This window comes from Dryobates pubescens, chromosome 2 (assembly GCF_014839835.1).
Source record: "Dryobates pubescens isolate bDryPub1 chromosome 2, bDryPub1.pri, whole genome shotgun sequence".
Classification (NCBI taxonomy): domain Eukaryota; kingdom Metazoa; phylum Chordata; class Aves; order Piciformes; family Picidae; genus Dryobates; species Dryobates pubescens.
The window spans coordinates 14,891,799-14,914,438 of NC_071613.1; the positions used below are offsets into that span (position 1 = coordinate 14,891,799).

A 22,640-nucleotide genomic window follows, 5' to 3' on the forward strand; every position below is an offset into this window, starting at 1 on the left:
GGGAGGTTGGACTGGATGACCTTTGGAGGTCCCTTCTGGCCTGGACCATTCTATGAAAAAAAGAGAAAAAAGAAAACAGGAAAAACCAGGTAGATTCTTAGAGGTACATCACATGCTCCTTTTAAAAGTTGCCACTTCCTTTGAATTACCTCTTGTGCTGAAGGTATTTTCAACCCAGCTCTGCTTCCCTTGAAAGATTGATTTGGCATGCGTTCAGCTCTCGGACAAGCTTGCAAACCATGAGAGAAGCTGCAAGTGTCACTAAAATGTAGGAGCAGCCTCAATACTGCCATTGAGAACCGTGTGCCTCCCTCCCTGACAGCAAAATGGTCTCTCTTGTCCTCTCTCTCCTCACCTACCCTGACCTCCCCATGCCCGGCTCCCAATAAAAGCAAGTTTATTTTGCTTCCAAACGGCACGGCAGGCACGGCAAAATTACACCAGATCCTGATCCTGTTGAGAGATTAACTCATCTGGAATCTGATCCAAGGACACCAAGGGAAAGCTTTCTGCTTCACCCCTGCTTGCACATTGTGTACAGCATCAAAAAGAAAACGCTCTGCTTGCTTACAGGAACAGCAGTGGCCAACGTAAGTTCCCTTGGCAGGAACAAGAGCCCCGCTCTAGACAGACAAACTGCAGCACTTTCAGCAGTTGGGGCTGCACTTTCACAAAATGTACTCAAACCAGGGGGTTGGGGTTTAATCTTTTTTTTTTTTTCCATTGATCTGACAACTCTGGTTACTCACACAGCTCCTCAGCCTACTTCCTGTTCTGCTGGAGAGCTCAGCAACACCCCTGCTAAGAAACAGAGGAGAGGGGGGGAAAAAACCACAACAAACACCCAAATTTTAACTTCATTCCGAGGTCATCTGCAATAGCTCTGGTGGCTGGTTCCTATTTTTGTTCCAAATATGTTATTTAGAACTTCACTCCCATTGGAGGGCACAGAGATCTGACCTGTCCTGCTCCCTGAGATGTCAGTTCAGCAGAGCTGGTGAGCTAAGCTCATGCACCGCAGCCAACATGGTCCTCAGCTCGGAGAGGGATAGAGGGGAAAGTCGGTGTCACATTTTGCTGCTGGTCTGCCTGGGCTGTGTTTTCTACAGGATTCCTGATGGATCCAGCTGGGAGAGGGGATTTTGTAATGTGGGCAGCTCTCCATGGTCTGGCCATTTATACAAACACTGCACTAACCCAGCCCATCTGTGTTGCACATTGTTCTCCCTCTGGATCAGATTTACTCCTCATGCAAGCCCACCAGATTCGAGGGAGCTATGACACAGGAGATCTGGCCCAATCTCATCCTACCCCTGAAACTGAAAAGAAGTGATGTTCTAGAGTGTTCATTCTTCAGGGAACTGGGATTGCTTAGGCTGGAGAAGAGAAGGCTGAGGGGAGACCTCATTGCTCTCTAGAACTACCTGAGAGAAGGTGGGGGTTGGTCCCTTGTCTAGTATCAGGTGATAGAACAAGAGGAAATGGCCTGAAATTGTGCCAGGGGAGGGTTAGGTTGGAGATGAGGAAAAATGTCTTTCCTGCAAGACTGATCAGGCATTGGAACAGGTGGCCCAGGGAGGTGCTGGAGTCCACTGGAGGTGTTCAAGAAACATGTGGACTGCAAGAAATGGTTTGATGGCCATAGTGGGCTTAGGTTAAAGGTTGGACTAAATGATCTTAAAGGTCTCTTCCAACCAAAACAATTCTGTGATTCATAGATTCATAGAATGGTTTGAGCTGGAAGGGACCTTAAAGATCATCCAGTTCCAACCCCCCTGCCATGGGCAGAGACACCTTCCACTAGACCAGGTTGCTCAAGGCCTCATCCAACCTGGCCCTGAACACATTCAGGGAGAGGGCATCCACAGCGACCCTGGGCAACCTGCTCCAGTGTCTCACCACCCTCACTGGAAAGAATGTCTTCCTAATATCCAGTCAAAACCTACTCTCCTCAAGCTTCAATCCATTCCTTCTTGCCCTATCACTACAAGCCCTTATAGAATGTCCCTCCCCAGCTCTCTTGTAGCCCTCTTTGGGTACTGGAAGGCCACTATATGGTCTCCCCAGAGCCTTCTGGGTTCTCCATGAAAATGAGAGAGAACTACAGTTCAAGGAGTCACCAAGCACTGTTCACTGGCCCTGATTCCTGCAGTAGTAAAAGAAGACAACAAGAGACCAGCAGACAGCAGCAAATAAACAGGTTCCAGTGAGATCAGATGGAACCACTGCTGCAAAATCAACCACTAAACCTCCACCTAGAGTCTCCCTTGCTCATCCAAAACCCATGGTGTCTTTTCAAGATCAGTGGTGATCCCAGGGAGGTGGCAGAAACCCCATCCCTGGAAGTTGGCCAGGCTGGATGGGGCTCTGAGCAACCTGATCTACTGTGAGATATTCCTGCCCATGACAGGGGGGTTGGAGATGGATGATCCTTGAGGTCCCTTCCAGCCCTGACAATTCTATGATTCTAAGATCTGTGGCTTGTCATTACCCACTATAATATGAACATGTCTAAGAGGTTTAAGGAGATGATCTTCCAAGCTATTTTCTCTTTGCAGAACATATTCCCAATACCTCAGAATGCCAGCTGTGCTGCTCTGGAGACCTTGAGTGCCACCACATTTTAAGTGTCTCCTAGGCCAAAGCTTCTTTCTCAAAGCTCTCCTGGGTTCACCAGCCACAGACACGGAGTGGTAACAGCGAGTCTGTGTGTTGTAACGTGCGTGTTACATTACAGCTGGCCACCCTCTCTGAACCGACTTGCAATTCAGCTCCCAAGCAAGTCACTTGATTGCAGAGTTATATGGAAAATGTTGCTGTTATGCAAGCCTCTGCCTTCTGCCAATAGCCAGTAAAGCTGCTTTCCTCCCTTCATCTGACATCCTGAAAATGCTCTGACATTGTTTGTTATGCCAGCAGCAGGTTTTAGCTGGTTTTCCAAAGGCAGCTGCTCTCCATCTACATGAAGAACTCACAGATCTCTCTCAACTTGCCCTTGAAGAGAAAGACCCCAGCAGAAAGGATGATACAGAATCACACAATGGTAGGGGTTGGAAGGGACTTCTGGAGGTCATCAAGTCCAACCCCTCTGCCAAGGCAGGACCACCTAAAGAAGGTGTGGTGGGTTTAGGCTACGCCTTTAAAATTGAGCTGCAGATCTCGAGCAGAAAAGTAGAAAAATATGAATAAATCACTCCTGGGTGTGAAAAGGAAAACAGAAGACTGTTCTAAACAAATTCATTGGGTGAATATCTGGAATAGGAGGAGCTGTACCATAACAATTATTTCCTTTTTCTCTTCTCTTCTGATCTCCAGATGTTTTTTGCTTCGCTCGGGAGAGACAACGTGCTTCGGCTGACCTTGGCTAAGTCTAACCAGCTGCTTCTCTCTCTGCTCCTCTCTCTCCTGGGACAGGAGGTTGGAGGGAAGTGGAGGTTGGTCTCTTCTTCCTACTATCATGTGGTAGAACAAGAGGAAATGGCCTGGAATTCTGCTAGGGGAGGTTTAGATTGGAGATTAGGAAAAATCTATTTCCTGCAAGAGTGGTCAGGCTGCCCAGGGAGGTGGTGGAGTCACCATCCCTGGAGGTGTTCAAGAAACCTGTGGCCATGGCACTGTGGGACATGGTTTAAAGGCCACAGTGGTGTTAGGTTCATGGTTGGACTTGATGATGGGAAAGACCTCTAAGGTCAGTGTGAGCCTCCATGTACAGTTGATATGGTCCTTGTTCTTTGATGACCACCTGTAACTATCTGCACTCCTGCCTCCAGGTTTTGCCTGGGAGATGAGTTTGAATTTTGGTGGAGATGCAGGAGTAGAGGCTGCCCTGCAGTCCCAGGCCTCACACCACACATACAAACAGGAAGGCAGATTTTGCTTTAGTCCTGTATGGGCTTTTTGTTTTGACTGGGGCACGGAGGGAAGAGCTGGCAGTATCTGTTTGTTACAGCAAAGCTGAATCTGCTCACAGGCTTTGCCCTTCTGGCCTTTCTTTCCATCCAGACCACTTCTGGACCACGAGAAGCAGCTCTTTCAATAGACCATTTGTCTGCTGCTGCAGTTTTAGCTTGAGCTTTGCCTTGCTCTCCCTGCTCCCAGCTCTTGAAGACAGGTGGCTGAGACTCTGGGCTTTCATTTCTAAAACAAAAGTACATTTCCAGCCTCCTGGCTTGCAGAGAAAAAAAAGAAAAGAATAAAAAGACTGAAAAATTCATAGACTCATAGAATTGCTTCAGTTGGAAAAGACCTCTAAGATCATAGAGTCCAACCATCAACCTAAGACCACCATGGCCATTCAGCCATGACCCAAAATGCCACAGTCACACATTTCTTGAACACCTCCAGGGAGGTGTTGATCCAAATGTGACTAAAAGGTCCAGGAACTAGGAAAACAAGCACTGCCAAAAAAAATACCCTGGAATACTTGGTGGGTTTTAAGGCAATCCTCAATGTTTTTGGGGAGAGCTCACACTGGCAGTGTAAGAATAAATGCATGGTCAAGGGAGCTGCAGAGCTGGGACATACATGCTGGCCTTGATCCCCTGTCCTGCTACAGGCACCACTGCAGAGGGATTCAGAGCTGTCCCACCTCCTGTTGCTTGCAGGGCCAGAACATCCCTTCACACCTCAACTCAGTGATAAAAACATCCTTATCCCATCCACACCACTTCAGTTAGACTAAACTTAGAGTGAGCAAGAAAAATGTTTAGAAACCTTCTTATTGCAGGCAAACCCCAGGATCTTACAGAATCATTAAATTGTTTGGGTTGGAAAAGACCTCTCTAAGATTACCTAGTCCAACCATCATGTCCCAGAGTGCCATGTCCTCACCTTTCCTGAACAACTCCAGCAAAGCTAGATGTGGGTAGATTCATATGTTAGGAAGAAGTTCTTCCCCATGAGGGTGGTGAGACACTGGCACAGGTTGCCCAGGGAGGTGGTGGAAGCCTCATCCCTGGAGGTTTTTAAGGCCAGGCTGGATGGGGCTCCAAGCAACCTGATCTAGTGTGAAGTGTCCCTGCCCCTGGCAGCGGGGTTGGAACTGAATGATCCTTAAGGTCCCTTCCAACCCTGACAATTCTATGATTCTATGATGACTCCACCACCTCCCTGGGCAGCCTGTTCCAATCCCTCACCACCCCTGCAGGAAATAAATTTTTCCTAATATCCAACCCAAACCTCCCCTGGCACAATTTTAGGCCACTTCTTCTTGTTCTACCACATAATACTAGGGAGAAGAAATTGACTCCCACTTCACTACAACCTCCTTTCAGGGAGTCATACAGAGCAATGAGGTCTCTCCTCAGCCTCCTAATTCTCCCCTTTACCCTTCCCTCACCAAGAATGGAAAAGATCTTCCCTATAGCTCCTGACCAAGAGAAGCTGCTGCTCAAAAGTTTATCATCCCACACCACAGCATCTTTCTCGCTCTCTTTTGTACCCAAACCCTCCCAGGGTACAGAGGAAAGGGGTTCATAAGACAGTCATAAATCTCAGTAAATGCCAAGGATGGACTTCAGCTGAGGAAACAGCACACCATGTTCCAAGCAGGCACTAAACACATTGTGGAACAGTAACCTCATACAGAATGGGATCACACACAGAATCAGCCAGGTTGGAAGAGACCTCCAAGATCATCAAGTCCAACCAATCCCCCAAACCTATCTAATCAACTAGACCATGGCACTAAGTGCCTCACCCAGGCTTTTCTTAAACACCTCCAGGGATGTTGTGTGCTCCTCCTTCTCTGCCCAGGGCAACTAATTAGTAGCTGGATGCTGGTTTCCCTTTAATGAATCAGTTGAATGAGACACCAGTCTGAGTGTCAGAGGTAGGGGGGGTGAAAGTCTGCCATTCAGCTTCTCTGAAGATTTCTAGATGAGATTTCAGAGCCCCAGGAGTTTGGGCTCTTTCTCTAAATGAGGTTCTGGAGAATCTGTCAGTTATCTACAAAACCTACAGCTCTTATTCATTCCATACCACAGGTTTCAGTTTGAATCACAGCAACATGTGGTTGACCTCAGATTAAACTAAAGCACTCACTCCATGGCATTAGACTTAAAGCTTAGCCAGTGGAGGAGCTGGACAAGGCACAGGTGTTTTTACATCAGAGCTCAACCCAAAAAGTAGGGGGGAGGAGATGTTCAGGGGGGGCTGAATACAGCTAAAACCATAGGGCTGTAGAAAGAAAACTCCAAAATGGCTCATCTGGAGCAAAAGCCAAAGGAGGTTTTTCATTTGGGGTTATGCAAGGTCTTAAAAAACCCCACACCTTTCTTATTTTCTCCTTCCAATGTCTTTCAGCAGCGAGGTCAGCTTGGAAGGGAGAATAAACAAATAAACAGCGTCATTCTGAATCAAATCTCCATTTCAAGGGCTTGCAAAACATCAACAAACCATTCCCAAAATTACAGGATTCATTCTGAAAGTGGCAGAATGACAGCACTGCTATTTTTAACACCCTTCTCTCTTCCCCCACCTCTGTGTTTCTTTTCTTGCTAGGCCAGAGCTATTCAGAAAACGTGTTTGAATTTGTGAATCATTTTGACTCCCCCCTGCCACTTGCTGGAAAACTTACTCCCTGCCAAAAAGCTGTTTCTTCCAGCTCTAGCCAACTCCCACCATTTTCTGGCCTGCCAGCATTTGTCTGGACAGGGCTGGGGGTCTGGTTGCCCTGGGGACACAGCACAGATGGTTCAGTGGAAGAGCAGGCCAGGTGGGCAAGCCCCAGCATCTCTTCAGGCAGTGATGGGCTCTGTGGCACAGAGCAGCCCAACCCCTCACCGTGGCTGCCCTAATAAAGCCCTGAGCCACCCTCTTCTGAGACCAAAGAGGGAGTGGGGCTCAGACAAGAAGCCACCAAACAGAGGGAGTTCCTCATCAGGCTGCAGCTTCTGCATACCAGAGGAGAGCTTTCAGTTTTGGTTCTCTTGGAAAATCTTGCATTCAACAGCAGCCCCCTGAAGGTTAAGGGGGTGTCACCATGGGGACTCAGAGCTGCCACCTATCAAGCTTACAAAACTTTTGGCTTTAGCTTGGATGGAAACATGGTGGCTCTGAGGCTTGCAGTGCCATACAGAGGTTTGATTCTTTGCAGCCTGGTAACTCACAGAACAACTTATGCCTTTGCAATGCAAGTGTAAATGTTACTGCTCTCATCTGCAAGTGGTTTTGCTCCTATCCTGAAACTTTTAGCAAGTGGAAGACTTGGATTTCTCTCTCTCAGTTCTCTTCCTCTGAGTCCTCACATCCAGCCTATCCTTAAGTCTTACATCCCTAACAGAATCTCTCCAATCTCCCCACCCAATTAAAATTCACTTCCAGGGTGATCACCTCCTGTCTTCATTTCACATCTCCACAAAGACCCACCAAACCCACTGCTGAAAGACTGCTTTTGGAATCTGTCATTTGGCCCCTCTGTAGCTCTTTCAGCCTCCCCACCTTGACAGCTCCTGCTGAGGTGCAAGTCTAAGCTACTTGGCTTTTCTTTCAAGGCTGTAATTTATTCTGTTCCCATCACTTCTTATTTCAGTGCTGAAAGGTCAACTCCTGCATATGCTCAAGCATGAGAACAGACTACATTAAACAGGCACCTCTGAGTTTTCTCTCTTCTGGAAAGGTTTCCCATCCACAAGAACAAACCTAGGATCTGGAATTGCTTCTAAGATGCCCAAAAGCTCAAAGACTCAATATCAGAGCTAGTCAGACTATGCAATATAGGAGCAGACTCATCTCTGCCCCAGGACCTGCTCAACATTACAGTCACTTAGAATCATAAAATCATAAGGTAGGAAAAGACCTTTAAGATCATCAAGTTCAATCATAACCCAGCTACCATCACCACTAAACTATATCCTGAAGCACCATATCTGCACACTTCTTGAAGACTTCCAGGCCTGGGGACTCTACCACCTCCCTGGGCAGCCTGTTCCAATGCCTGACCACTCTTGCAATGAAGAAATTTTCCCTAACATCCAACCTAAACCTCCCCTGGCTCAGCTTCAGGGCATTTCCTCTCATTCTATCTGAAGTCACTTGGCAACTGCAGTTCCAAGTGCCACTGCCTTCTGTGACCACAAGCCTTGCTTTCAAGGCACAGCTATTAATGACAGCCTAAGATTGCCCTAAGCAGCAAGAACAGGGGTGCAGCTGTGTACCAGTCTCAGGTAAGAGCAGGATGAGATGGTGGGTTCATGGGTCAGCAATGTGCCAAGAAGGCAAATGGGATCCTGGGGTGCATTAAGAGGAGTGTGTCCAGCACATCAAGGGAGGCATTCCTGCCCCTCTACTCTGACCTGGTGAGACCTCACCTAGAATATTGTGTCCAGGTTTGGGCTCCCCAGTTCAAGAGGGACAGGGATCTGCTGGAGAGAGTCCAATGGAATGCTATAGGGATGATTAAAAGACTGGAGCACTGCCCTATGAGGAGAGGCTGAGAGCCCTGGGGCTGGTTAGTCTGGAGAGGAGAAGGCTGAGAGGGGATTTAATCAATGTTTATAAATATCTGAGGGCTGGGGGTCAAGAGGGAGGGGACAGGCTCTGCTCACTTGCACCCTGTGACAGGAAAAGGGGCAATGGATATAAACTACAGCACAGGAGGTTCCACCTCAACATGAGGAGGAACTTCTTCACTGTGAGGGTCACAGAGCACTGGAGCAGGCTGCCCAGGGAGGATGTGGAGTCTCCTTCTCTGGAGACTTTCAAGACCCATCTGGATGTGTTCCTGTGTGACCTGTGCTAGAGTCTATAGTCTTGCTCTGGCAGAGGGGTTGGACTCAATGATCTCTGGAGATCCCTTCCAGCCCCTAACATCCTGTGCTCCTGTAATCTCAGAGGCCATCACAATGCCAGCAAGTAAGTGGTGCCTGCCTCTTGTCCTCCTTGTGTTGCCATATGACAAGCACCTGCCTGGGCAGCAAACACTCCCCACTGTCCCATGCTCCCATCTCTAACAGCATCCAGAGGTGGAAATACCACTCCGGCACCTTTCATAGCCACTTTGTATAGGTGCTGAGGTGCATGAGGTGATGTTGAACTGGCCTCAGTGGAGCCAAACTGATGCTGTGCAAGCATGGCTGGGGAAGAAGAAGAGAAAAAGAGGTAATTTGGCTCCATTCCAGAATTCAAAGAAATGTTTGGACCTGCAGGCACTGATCCAGGCTCATCTCTAATTATATCCCAAGCTTGGTTTTTCAAACCAGTCCTCAGCCAGGGCCACTTTGCAGTTGTTATTTGAGCTGCTTGCCAATCTGTTGTTGGATTTTCCACTCAACATTATTAAGGGATTAAGTTGTTTGTCTCATCATCTGTTATCTGTCCTGTTGAGTTTCCTACAAAGAGACTTTAGCTAGACCAGAACAGATAGAAGGGGAAAAAATAAACAAGCCCCAAACTCAACACTCTCAAGATACAATCATAGGTCAGGATTTGCCAGGTTTATTGTTTAAATTTATTGCTTTGGATATGTAAACTTTGCTGACTCCTTTAATCTGGAATGTATTAAAGAAAGCATTAGGCACTACAAGATGTCACTGGATTACATTGTCCTGATTCAGCTACAGCTGAGGAAGAAATATAGAAGAGGAGATCCTGCCCGTGTTATACATTTTCACACTTAGATCATCAATTGCCATAGAGAACAGCAAAACAAATGTAGCTGAGCCTGGAAAGAATGTTGCTAAAATTGGAGAAACATTGAATGTGAGCAGCCTAGGGGTGCAATAACTTTGCCTGCAACTTCACAAAACCCACCCACAGAAAACACACCAAGGGAAGATTGCAGATCGGCCTCTCCAGCCTCCAGCCTGCCAAAAAAAGCAAACCTGACTTTTTGCTTCCCCTTCCTGCAGATGCAGGCTTGACTGGTCCCTGCAGAGCATTAAATATATATTACCCATAATAGCAACCATATTACATTTGGACATGGTGCTAATTCTTCCCCAACTGCTCTGCACCTTGCTTGGAGCAGGAGGACGTTCCTGGATATATCTAATGGGGCTCACAGCTGCTGGCAAAGCAATTCCACCCTCATGGTTCACTTAGTGAGAAGGAGGCTGCTCACCTCCCCCTCACTCCTGCCCCTTCTGGGTGCCCTGGGCTTCTCTCTTTTGAGGGGTACACCCAGGCTCCCTCACCCATTGCATTTAAGTACACAGTTAACAAAAACCAGTTTGAATGCACTCAGCTCAATGGGATAAAAGCTATTCTGATGCCTTTCCAAAACCAAAGTACAACCGCAATGAACAGGGCTCAGCAGTGAGCTGAAGGCCAGGCTTCACTCCTGCCCTTTCCCCAAGCAGCAGGGATCAGAAACTGTTTAGTGAGAAATGAGGGGGGGGAAAGAAAGGAGAGAAGAAAGGGAAGGAGAGAAGAAAGGAAGGAAAGAAGAAAGGAAAGAAGAAAGGAAAGAAGAAAGGAGAGGAAAGAAGAAAAGAAAGGAAAGAAGAAAGGAAAGGAAAGAAGAAAGGAAAGGAAAGAAGAAAGGAAGGGAAAGAAGAGAGGAAAGGAAAGAAGAGAGGAAAGGAAAGAAGAAAGGAAAGGAAAGAAGAGAGGAAAGGAAAGAAGAAAGGAAAGGAAAGAAGAGAGGAAAGGAAAGAAGAAAGGAAAGGAAAGAAGAAAGGAAGGAAAGAAGAAAGGAAGGAAAGAAGAAAGGAAGGAAAGAAAGGAAAGGAAAGAAGAAAGGAAAGGAAAGAAGAAAGGAAGGAAAGAAAGGAAAGAAGAAAGGAAAGGAAAGAAGAAAGGAAGGAAAGAAGAAAGGAAGGAAAGAAGAAAGGAAGGAAAGAAGAAAGGAAGGAAAGAAGAAAGGAAGGAAAGAAGAAAGGAAGGAAAGAAGAAAGGAAAGAAGAAAGGAAAGGAAAGAAGAAAGGAAAGAAGAAAGGAAGGGAAAAGAAAGAAAAGAATAAAAAAGAATGAAAATAATAAGAAAATGATAAAAACTACACTGAACCCTAAAATGCACTTTCCAAAAAGGCACTCTGGAGACTTTTCCTTTTATAAAACTCTTGTCCCCAGAGGCTCTGAAGCACTGTACCTATCAACAGGCAAACCACCCCCCCAGGGACCACGTTCCTGAGTCAGTTTGGTGTTGGATTTACCACAAGATGTAACTGGATACATGCTGGGGGGAACAAGACAAAGAAAAAGAACACATCAAGGACCAAATCTGCAGCATGCTCCTGCTGGCTTCAGGGGAGCTACAACAGCTTTTATCAGCATTTTATCTGACCCTAACAAAAGCAGCAAAATTGTTTAGCAAAGGAAGAGGGTTCTTTGATTCTATCTTGCTGCAGACAAATTGCCCAAGCAAGGGCAAAGGGACAGGAAGCAAAGGGGGAGGAGGAGGAGGTGATGCTGAAGGTAGATGCTGCTACTGTTCAGCCTCAAGGTGCCACATTTCTGACAACCCTTTCTGCAGGTGCTGATGGGGGCAGAAGGTTGGTTCTGCTCCCTACCAAGACATTGTGCTGGTTATTTCTGGTGTTGATTTATTGGTCTTCATTCAGGCAAACCCCAAAGCATTCCAGCTGAGGGGAGTTTTGTGACAGTGAAGCCTGAAGGTAGAAACCTCCCTCTGCTTCACACAGTCCAAGAGTCCTAGTTTGCAAAATCCCAAGTACAAAACTTAAAGACAAGGATGAAAACCCAGAAGCTATGGATGAAACCCTAAGCAAAACTCCTATGAATTCAGTGAGGTCCACAGCACTTGCAGCTGCCATCCTCTCTGCAAATCAAACAAGTGAAGGAAAGAGGGAAGAGAGAATCTCATTCTGTCCTTTGAATCAAACTCATGTCCACTGATATGTCACTCCAGAACCCAAATGTGTCTTTCAGGGAGATAAGGGATGCTTTACTATTACTTAAAACCACAACAATGCTGAATGTTAGTACAGTTCCTGTTGTGTAGGGTTGATCAGATAATGCACTCTACTGCCTGCAAGAAGCTGTAAGTGCTAAGCACTTGTTCTTGTTATAGAATAGGATAGGATAGGATAGGATAGGATAGGATAGGATAGGATAGGATAGAAAAGAAAAGAAAAGAAAAGAAAAGAAAAGAAAAGAAAAGAAAAGAAAAGAAAAGAAAAGAAAAGAAAAGAAAAGAAAAGAAAAGAAAAGAAAAGAAAAGAAAAGAAAAGAAAAGAAAAGAAAAGAAAAGAAAAGAAAAGAAAAGAAAAGAAAAGAAAAAGAAAAGAAATAGAAGAGGAATAGAAGAGGAATAGAATAGAATAAATGAGGTTGGAAGAGACCTTTGAGATCATCAAGTCCAACCTATCATCCAACACCATCTAATCAACTAAACCATTGCACCAAGCACCCCATCCAGTCTCTTCCTAAACACCTCCAGTGATGGTGACTCCACCACCTCCCTGGGCAGCCCATTCCAATGGTAAATCACTCTTTCTGTGAAGAACTTCTTCCTAACATCCAGCCTAATCCAGCCATGGCACTATGGGAACATGGTTGAATGGCCACAGTGATCTTAGGTCAATGGCTGGACTCAATGATCTTAGAGGTCCTTTCCAATTGAAACAATTCTATGAAAACTCACCCATTTCTTCTCAAGGCTAAAATGTATGGTAACACTGAAACTAATCTCATGAGAGCCACCTTCTCTGGAGATACTCCAAACCCACCTGGATGTGTTCCTGTGTGATCTGCTCTAGGTGATCCTGCTCTGGCAGGGGGGGTTGGACTGGATGGAGGCTACAAGGATGAGTAAGGGAACATCTGATCCTGTTGAGAAAAGGCTGAGAGACCTGTGGCTGTTTAGCCTGGAAAAGAGAAGACTGAGAGAAGATCTTACTAATGTTTACAAATATCTGAAGGGTGGTTGTCAAGAGGAAGGTGCTAATCGCTTCTCAGTGGTGTCCTGTGACAGAACAAGAGGCAATGGACACAAACTGGAACACAGGAAGTTCCTCCTCAACATGAGGAAAAATCTCTTTACTGTATGGATGATACAGAATTGAAACAGGCTGGGTTGTGGAATCTCCTTCTCTGGAGACTTTCAAGACCCATCTGGATGCATTCCTGTGTGACCTGTCACAGGTGATCCTGTTTGGCAGGTGTGCTGGACTCAATGGAGGGGACCTCTGGAGGTCCCTTCCAGCCCCTACCACTCTGTGATTCTATGAATGCTATCATTCAGTTTTCACTGTTGGTTAAATACTAAGATCTCTTTCTTAGAAAGCTTGGCTGGGCTTTGCTGGAAGAAAGCAGGTCAAATCTACCTACCACTATGAACAAAACAATCTCTAACAATTACAGAAGACTAATCTCATCTGAAGCAATATTTAACACCGTACATAGATGCCATTATTCCTCTAGAGAGTTAGAACAGATCCACAGGTAAAGAAAACAAGTAGCTCAGCACTGGCTTTCAGTCTTCTCAGTGCTTCAGGAGTATTTTCTTCACATGCAAATCACAGAACCATAGAATGATACAGGCTGAAAAGGACCTCCAAAGATCATCTAGTCCAACCCCCTTCTGCAGTCAGCAGGGACATCCTCAACTAGATCAGGTTACCCAGAGCCCTGTTGAGCCTCACCTTGAATATCTCCAGGGAAGGGGCCTCAACCACCTCCCTGGGCAACCTCTTCCAGTGCTCCACTACCCTCATAGTAAAGAACTTGTTCCTAAATTCCAATCTAAATCTGCTCTTTTCTAGGTTGAAGCCATTGCCCCTCATCCTGTCACTGCAGGCCTTTGTAAGCAGTCTCTCTCCATCCTTCATGTAGGCCCCCTTAAGGTACTGGAAGGTTGCTATTAGGTCTCCCCAGAGCCTCCTCTTCTCCAGGCTGAAAAACCCCAGCTCCCTCAGTCTGACCTTGTAGCAGAGGTGCTCAACCCCCTGATCATTTTCATGGCCCTCCTCTGGACCTGCTCCATCAAGTCCATGTCCTTCCTATATTGAGGGCTCCAGACCTGGATGCTGTGCTCAAGGTGAGGCCTCACCAGAGCAGAGGAGAGTGGCAGAGTCACACAGAATCTCTCCTAACAAATTAGAGCAAGAATATGGAAAACGTGAGACAGGTCCTGACTATAGTTTGATTACTTTTTGCCATTGCAAGGCTTTAAAGAGGTAGCCCAAGCTGTCACACTTCCACTCACCTGGGAACTCCAGTCTGTGGACATTCAGTGGAAGGGTCCCATCAGCCAAGCTCCTGGAATCCTGCAATTCCCATTGGAAGGGGAGGAAACTTGGCTGTTTCCAGAGCTGGGGACTTTGAGGATCACAGAATCCTAGAGTGGTAGGGGAATGGAAGGGACCTCTGGAGAGCACCGAGTCCAACCGCCCTGCCAAAGCAGGATCATCTAGGGCAGGTCACACAGAAACAGATCCAGATGGATCTTGAAAGTCTCCAGAGAACAAGACACCACAACCTCTCTAGGCATCATCCCTCTCAAGGATGATGGGCTTAATGTTTGTTCTTCCTCTACCTCAAAAATGCTTTTGGCTTTTTTCCCACTTTTTATGAATGCTTTCAGTGCAAAGTTGCTTGAGAAGCAAAACATGCAAGAGAGAGCAGCTGTGCTATCAAGCAAGTCCCTCTGTGAAAAATATCTGCTATGTGCAGTGTAATTCCTGTGCTGTCAGTTGTGGAGAATGTGAGATGAGAAGAAACCCTTCCCAACAAGCTGAAAAGCACTGATGAAAGTGGACTTGAAATAGCACCACTTGTCTCTCAGCATCTTCACTTAGCCTCTGTGGGTGGGAGCCCAGAAAAAAAGCTGCTTATTCCCTGAGAAGGCCACATGGGTATGTAGAAGATAAGCTACCAAATAGAGAGTGGTGCTTTCTGAACTCCCTGGAGTGCACAGTCTCCATCTACAAAGAGCCTGAAGCTCTGCCCAACCTGCTAGGCACCAGAGAGTCCTGACCTTGTGCCAGCAAATGCAACACACCGTGCTGTCAGGTCTGCTGAGAGTGGTGCTCTGAGCATGGAAACACAGAATCACTGTATGATAAGGGTTGGAAGGGACCTCTGGAGACCATCTAATCCTGTCAGAGCAGGTTCACCTAGAGCAGGTTGCACAGGACAGTGTCCAGGAGAGTTTTGAATTACTCCAGAGATAGAAGCTCCACCACCTGTCTGCACAGCCTGTTCTAGCCTGTTCCTCAAAGTAAAGAGTTCCCTCCTCATGTTTAGATGGAACGTCCCATGTTCAGCACAGAGGTATCCACCTCATTATCCTCTTCCTCATAGTCTTTCCACAGCAGGATTAAGGCAGGTCCATCCTTTTCATAGAGAGGCTTACTTGACAGCACAGCTGCTCTCTCTTGCATGTTTTGTTTCTCAAACAATTTTGTTCTGAAAGCATTCCTAAAAAGTGGGGGAAAGCCAAAAGCATTTTTGAGGTAGAGGAAGAACAAACACTAAGACCATCACCCTTGAGAGGGATGATGCCCAGAGAGGTTGTTAAGTCTCCTTCTCTGGAGACTTTCAAGAGCCATCTGCTGGATGTTTTTCTGTGTGACCTACCTCAGGTAATCCTGCTTTGGCAGGGTGCTTGGACTCAATGATCTCCAGAGGTCCCTTCCAACCCCTACCATTCTGTGATTCCATGATCCTCAGAGTCCCCAGCTCTGGAAATAGCAAAGTTTCCTCCCCTTCTGATGAGAATTTCAAGACCCATCTGGATGTGTTCCTGGGTAAGCAGCTTACTCCATGTGCTAAGCACCTTCCCCAGGCAATGATCCACGTTACTGGAGTAACAGTCTCCCTTCAGAGCAAACAATCGGGCCTCTCATACTCCAGATACTATATTAAAACTATATTGGTGGTAGTACCACTCACAAGCTCATAAGCTTAGGAGCTTTTAAGAGGAACACAGTGGGAGGAAGGAGTAAAACACACACACACTGTCAGCGTAAAGATATACATCCACGGGGCTTGCATGCATCCCCAGAGCCCTGTGGTCATGGTTTCTGTTACACAGAGACTTCCTGATCGGGGTGACAGCTAGGAAAGGGAATGAAAGCACATTTCATCTGATGGATTTTCATAGGAACAAATCAGGAGAGCTGGGAAATCTCAAAGGGAAATCAGCAAGGGTCCCACAGGCCCTTGGCTGACACTAACCCTATCTAAACTTGGCTCCTTTCAGCAGCAGGTTGCAGCCATCACCAGGCAAACAAATCCATCCATTTTATAAATGGCCTCTCAGCTGCAATGCCATTAGTTGTTTTTTTCCCCAAAAGCTCTTGCCATTCTGCACAGGTTAAGGGAAGTCTCTTATTCTGAGCAAGCTGCTCTGCATGTAGAAAGGAGCAGAGGTTTCACAACACACCCAGAGCCTCCCGACTGCTCTTCCGCCATACGTCCTCGTGTGACCACAGCAGCTAGGGAAAAGCCAGGAAAACTGCAGTGCCTTGCTTTGGTTTTGCAGGAGGGTGGTTTTGATCCCCCTGACATGTCATTTTTCTACAGCAAGCACTTGCACAATTTCTGCCTTTTCCCCCACTCATCTATTGTTTCATCTGTGGTTCCAAGGAATTGACAAACTCTGGGATTTAGGGCAGTGGCTATGATGAGCCACTGCAGTCACTAGTATTGGAGTAGCTTTTGCTTTGAGGGGCTCAGATGGCTTCCAAGACTTGAGTCCAAGCACCCTGCTGCTGAGTACAGCTTGGGTTATCAGCTCTCCCAGGGAACCCCAGAAACAGCAAAACTCAGAGACTCCTATTTTCCCCCTGAAGTCAGAGGGAGTTCACAGATGCAACAGGGCCTGTTCTGGGTATGAACTCCACCTTCGAAGCCAGGTCCCAATCACAGAATCATAAAATTGTTTGGGTTTAAAGAGATCTCTAAGATCACCAAGTCCAATCTTCAAACTAAGACCACCATGGCCATTAAACCATGTCCCAAAGTGGCATGTCCACATGTTTCTTGAGCACATCCAGGCACAGTGACTCCACCACCTCCCTGGGCAGCCTGTTCCAGTGCCTGACCACTCTTGTAAGGGAAAAAAATTTCCTAATATTCAACCTAAACCTTCCCTGGCACAGTTTCAGGCCATTGCCTCTGGCTCTATCACCTGATACAAGACAGAAGAGACTGACCTCTACCTCACTACAGTCTCAGGCTACTTGTGCTACTTGGAGCCCGGGACAGAGAGCACCTTCTCACTCCCCTACACATGACAGAAAACGATCCCAAGTTGCACAAGGGGAGGTTTAGGTTGAATATTTGAAGACATGTTTTCACTAAAAGGGTTTTCAAACACTGGAACAAGCTCCCCAAGGAGGTGGTTGAATCCCCATCCTTGGAGGTGTTTAAAACATGCAGAGATGTGATGCTGAGGGATGTGGTTTAGCACCAGACTTGGCAGAGTTAGAGATGGGTTGGACTCAATGGCCTTAAAGGTCTTTTCCAACTGCAACAATTCTACAGTTCTGTGACTCCATCCAACCCTTCCGTCCCTCAGCACAAGACCTGCCATGATGGAGAGAGGTGCCTTTCAGCTGCCACCTTGTTCCCTTGACTTGGGCAGAGGTGTTCAGAGGCACCAAAACTGCCTGTGCCAGGGTCAGTCGGGGTGTGCAGCGAGTGCTGCCCCGTGGCATTGTCAAACCGCAGTGTCCCCATCCCAGCACGCTGCCTGGACAGGCTGTCCCTCCCACACAGCCTGAGAAGTGTAATTGCTTAAGTGCCTTTGAAACCTTGCAAGCATAAACAAACAAGCCTGGGGTTTCTCCTGCAGCAGCCCACAGCCCAGGCAAAGCCACAGCTGCAAAAGCCCTTACATGGAGGTTTACTCAGACCTTAAGCGGGCTTGCAATTGCAGGCATGATCACAGAATCACAGAACTATTTTGTTTGGAAAAGACCTCTAAGATCATCAAGTCCAACAGGAGAGCATGAAATGGTTCCTACTGTCACTACACTTCAGAAGTCAGGGTCACTGTACCCCAGTTACAACCCACTAGGCACCACAGCACTCCATGGACAGGCAAGGTACTAAGTAAACTGTTTCAACAAACAAAGGTAGAGCCTCTGTCAGCCACTGAGCTGCTCCAGGTCACAGTGTCCAAAAATCTGGCCACACCTCCCTTTCCCTTTCATGAGGCAACATCATTTTCTTACTGGCCAATTTGCAGGCCTGACCACAAATGAAGTTTCTTACTTGAAGTACAAATGGAGGATGTGTGTGTGCCAGCCAGAGGGATGTGCCTGCTCCCTGGGAACACCACAGGGAACTACAAAAGACAGCTGGACATCCCTAAAAGATTTGCTAAGCCAGATAGCCTCCAGCAAGGAAGGACAGAAGCAATCCTGAGGTTCATCAAATCTGTAAAAAAGCTCTGTGAGATGCAGCCCACATCTCCAGCAAGAACTCCTTTCCTGTTGCTCACCATTGCCTGTCCTCCAGGTACAAAAGCTGTCCCAGGCCAGCAGTCCCCAGTGCAGACAGACAGGGTTCTCTGCCTGCTTAATGTTTATCTACTCAACCCAGAGGCACGATCATAGAACTATTTTGTTTGGAAAACACCTCTAAGATCATCAAGTCCAACAATCAACCTAAGACCACCATGGCCATTAAACCATGTCACACAGTGCCATGTCATAGAATCACAGATTCACAGAAGGGTTTGTGTTGGAAGGGACCTTAAAGATCATCTAGTTCAAACACACAGACCCTGGGCAGGGACATCTTCACCAGAACAGGTTGCTCAAGGACACCTCCAAGGAAGGGGCATCCAAAACCTCCCTGGGAAACCTGTTCTATTGTCTCACCACCCTCACTGGAAAGAATTTCTTCCTAATATCCAGTCTACCTTCCTCCACCTTAAATACATTCTCTCTTGTCTTATCACTAAATATCCACACATTTCTTGAACACCTCCAGGGATGGGGACTCCACCACCCCCCTGGGCAACCTATTCCAATACCTGACAATTCTTTCAGGAAAGACATTTTTCCTAATCTCCAACCTAAACCTCCCCTGCCACAATTTCAGGCCATTACCTCTCATTCTATCACCTGATATGAGAGAGAAGAGACTGTCCCCCACCTCACTCCAACCTCCTGTCAGGGAGGTGTAGAGAGCAAGGAGGTCTCCCCTCGGCCTCCTCTTCTCCAGACTAAACAATGATGATGGTTTCTGTCAGCTGAGGTCTCCCAGGACACATTCTGACGGAAAAAGCACGAGTTGTGGAGAGAGCTTCTCACACATGGTCTGGAAATGAGTTGTGTAACGAGGGACAATGTGCCTGGTTAAGAGGAAATAGTGAGTTCATGAGAACACATCAGTGTGCAACCTGAGACGGCTTCGGTAGCTGCCTTCTGCTCTCATTATGGATTTAAAAGACGTTGCCAATCAGCACACATGTCAGCTGTTATTTCTATGAATCAGCTTTGAATTACTGGGCATTTGCACACCATCCTGCTGAGAAGCTGACTAGCACCTGCCAAAGCCAGCGATCAGCCCTACATGGGACCTGTGGCGCCCCGTGGAAAGTATCGTCGTAAAGTCGCCCTGCTGAGACAACTCCAGTGCTGAAACACAAAATCAAGTGCATCTCCTCAGGCTGCCCAACACATTTTGGACCACACTTTCAGCTTGGTTAGTTTGGAGCAATCCCACTGGGCCCAGCAAAGTTCCTCTGATCTTAGGCATGATCTGAACTTGCTCTCCTCCAGGCCTTTTGGCAATACAAATGAGCCTTGCCTGTTCGCTACTAAGCCACCAGCCTCGCTGAGCTCGCTGGAGGCCACAGAAAGCTGTGCAGAGTCAGCTGGAGGCTGCAGGAAGCTTTCCACAAGAGCATCAGGCACGATTTTGCCAATCAGCAAACTGTTTTCAGCAGCACATCAGTGGGATCTGGCACTAGGAACAGTCATTAGCATGGAGAATAGAGCAGAGATTACTACAGCTCATGCACACAAACCCAGCAGAATTTAATCAGCAGAGGGATTGTAGCAGTTCCCAAAGGGAGAAAGCTGATTCATCAGCTGAGAGCCCCCAAACACAAAGCTGTCTGCAAACATGATGAGCCACAGACTCATAGCTTCATTAGCTGTGCTTTTACTCAAGTACTTCTCCATCCTGAGCAGGACTGAGCCCAAGTTCTTCCGACAGGACAAAACAAGCAGCAAAACAAAGATATTTATTTCAGCCTGCTGACTGCTCTACAAACCACAGCCTGTCAGCTCTTCAGGAGTTTGATACCTCCACTTAGATGTTTCCTCATGATGGTTTCCCTGCTGTCATTGAGCTAGCTAGAGTTTCTCTCCCCTGTGCCTAGGGAAAGTTAAACACAGTGAGCCACATCACTTGAAGCCGATGGGCCTTTATCAAACTCCTTAAAATTAAGGTGCCACTGGGTTCTCCTGCCTTTTATTCAGCGCTTTTCAGTGCAAGGCTGCAGTGCTGAGCTCAAATCAATGTAGTATCTCACAGCTGGATGATGGGAGAGCCCACAGGCTGGTTGGAAAAACCTCGTGCTGGACACCCTGCACTGGGGTGAAGTGGCTCAGAGCCCTTTGGATAAATGGTGTGGGAGCTGAAAGTAAAGCACACTTTGTATGGAGCATTCAGACATGGAACAAACTCCCCGAGCGATGCAAGAAATCCCAGGAGTGTCTGCCCTGGGAGAGCACCTCAGAGCCCTCCTCTCTGAGGAGACCTTTCTGCTCTAAGGGTTATACAACCCTGACCCTTTCTCTCACCTGAAGCATCCCAACCAGCCCCACAACTAAGAAAGATCAGGAAAGGAATTAACTTCTTACTCTCAAATGTAAGATACCTCACCTGCAAGGAAAAGTTTTATTCAAAAGGGGAGTTACCAGAAATTCTAGAGATCTTTTGCCTCCATGTGAAAGGCCTACAGACACTCCAGTGAAGGGCATCAGTATGAATTTTAACAGTTGGCCCACACAGTTTCAACTCCAAGGAGGAAATAAATTATCCCTTAGGCTCATGGAAATCATGGGACACCTCCAGCACCCAAGAAAGCTGTCCTGAGGAAAAGCTGAGGCTCGTAATCACATGTCAGCAGAAGCCTGCAGTCCACGGGTGCACGTCAAGCATGGGGCTTTGCAGTGCCAGGGAAGCTCTGCGAGGACAGTGAGATGCTCTCCCCTGCTAGCAGGCGGGGTTCAGACTAGGAACAGGGATCAGCTTTTCAGGTGAGGGAAAGCAAGCACCATCGATAAACAGAAAGATCCTCCGCAGACCTGTGCTGCGACAGACATCTCCCTACCCTCCCACTGCAGCTGTGCCTTGGAGCAGAGATGCTGCCAGCCTTGCCCCACCCCCTCAAGGCTGGTGCAAGACTCACCACTCGGGGCTTCTGCTGGTCCAGGGTCTGCAGGAAGGCTGGTGTCTGGTCCAGAGTGCGCTCAGGGTCGCTGGAGATGTCCTCCTCAGACTCCTCCCAGGACGAGGAGAAGCCAGTGGAAGAGGCTGAGGACGATGACAGCTTCCGGACGGGCAGGCTGCCGGGGGGCACGGCGCCCGCCTCCTCCTCCGGGCCCCCCAGGTCCGTGACAATAACGGCAGGGATGTTCCCACTGACGGCTGGGTGCTGCCTCTCAAGGTCTGTGGGGGCCACCACCACTTCACCTCGCTGTGGTGCAGGCTCTGACGGCTCCCGGGGAGTGCTGTCCTCCTTCACCCCCATAGCTGGAACTATCATTACCACTGGACTCCTTGACAGGTCTGCAGTGTTTGGACAGATCTGCACCCCAGCAACATTGGGGGCCTCACTCTTCCTGTAGGCTTGTGGCTGGGGTCCAGTTCCAAGTGCCACCACCTGCACTGTGGGGCTGGTGGACCGGGGCCGGGATGGACGGGGGCTGCGTGGTGGCTGGGCGGCAGAGCTGTGTGCCTGGATGTGTGCCTCGAAGAGCCCCACTTTCTGGTTCACCTGGACATTGTGCAGCTCCCGCTGAAGCTGCCGTGGCGAGGTGGGTCCTGGCTGCCCCTCTTCACCTCGGCTGCCTCGTCGCCCTCTGGGGCTGCCTGGCTGCCCTGGGGGCTCCTCAAGCGGGGGGAAGAGGAAAGCGGGGCCACGGCGTGGGGAGCTGGGGGGCCCGGGGGCCGAGCTGAAGACAGGGAGAGAGCGACAGCTGCCGGCTGTCTCCGGGCCCCTGGGCAGCCCTTGTCTGGGAGGAGGCGGTGTCTTGCTCCCACCGCTTGTCACCTCGCTGTTGCTATTCATCATCACCAAGCTATTGAGCGCATAGCAGTACACGGCCATAGTAGTCAGCCGGGGTGCACAGGGGGGCCGCTGCCGCTGCCACCTCGGCGCTCAGGCTCCGCGGGGCTGCAGAGGGTCTCTCCACACCAGGACCAGCAGCATCGCTGGGAGGCAGCAGGGGAGCTGGGCTGGCCCAGGCCCAGAGCTCCATAAAATGGGATAGCTGGAGGGAGAAAGAGAGAGAGAAAGAGAGAAAAGAGGTGAGAATAGCTCTTCACTCCCCCCCTCCAGACTCACCCTCCAGCTGCGCGCACAGCTGGCCAGTCTCTTCCCTTCCTGTGTGCCCTTTCCAGTCCCTGCACACAACTGCATGCATCCCCAGTGTGCCCCTTCTGGGGACATGAGCCAGCCTGGTTGTCAGAACCAAGAGGAAAACAGATTTGGGGCTGTTTCTCTTTTTTCCTGCCTTCTCTTTCCCCTCTCCAGGTTGTCTGTCAAT

The 22,640-nt window shown here is 48.1% G+C and overlaps 1 protein-coding gene across 1 annotated transcript in view; it reads right to left on the reverse strand.

The window, feature by feature from the left end:
• ITPKB (inositol-trisphosphate 3-kinase B) overlaps nt 1–22,378 on the reverse strand; it is an 83,470-nt gene extending 61,092 nt beyond the window's left edge. Inside the window, exon 1 of the mRNA XM_054168122.1 lies at nt 21,281–22,378. Coding sequence (XP_054024097.1) covers nt 21,281–22,201 — 921 coding nt within the window. The 5' untranslated portion in view covers nt 22,202–22,378. The remainder of the gene's footprint in view (nt 1–21,280) is intronic.
• Between the last annotated feature and the right edge of the window lie 262 nt (nt 22,379–22,640).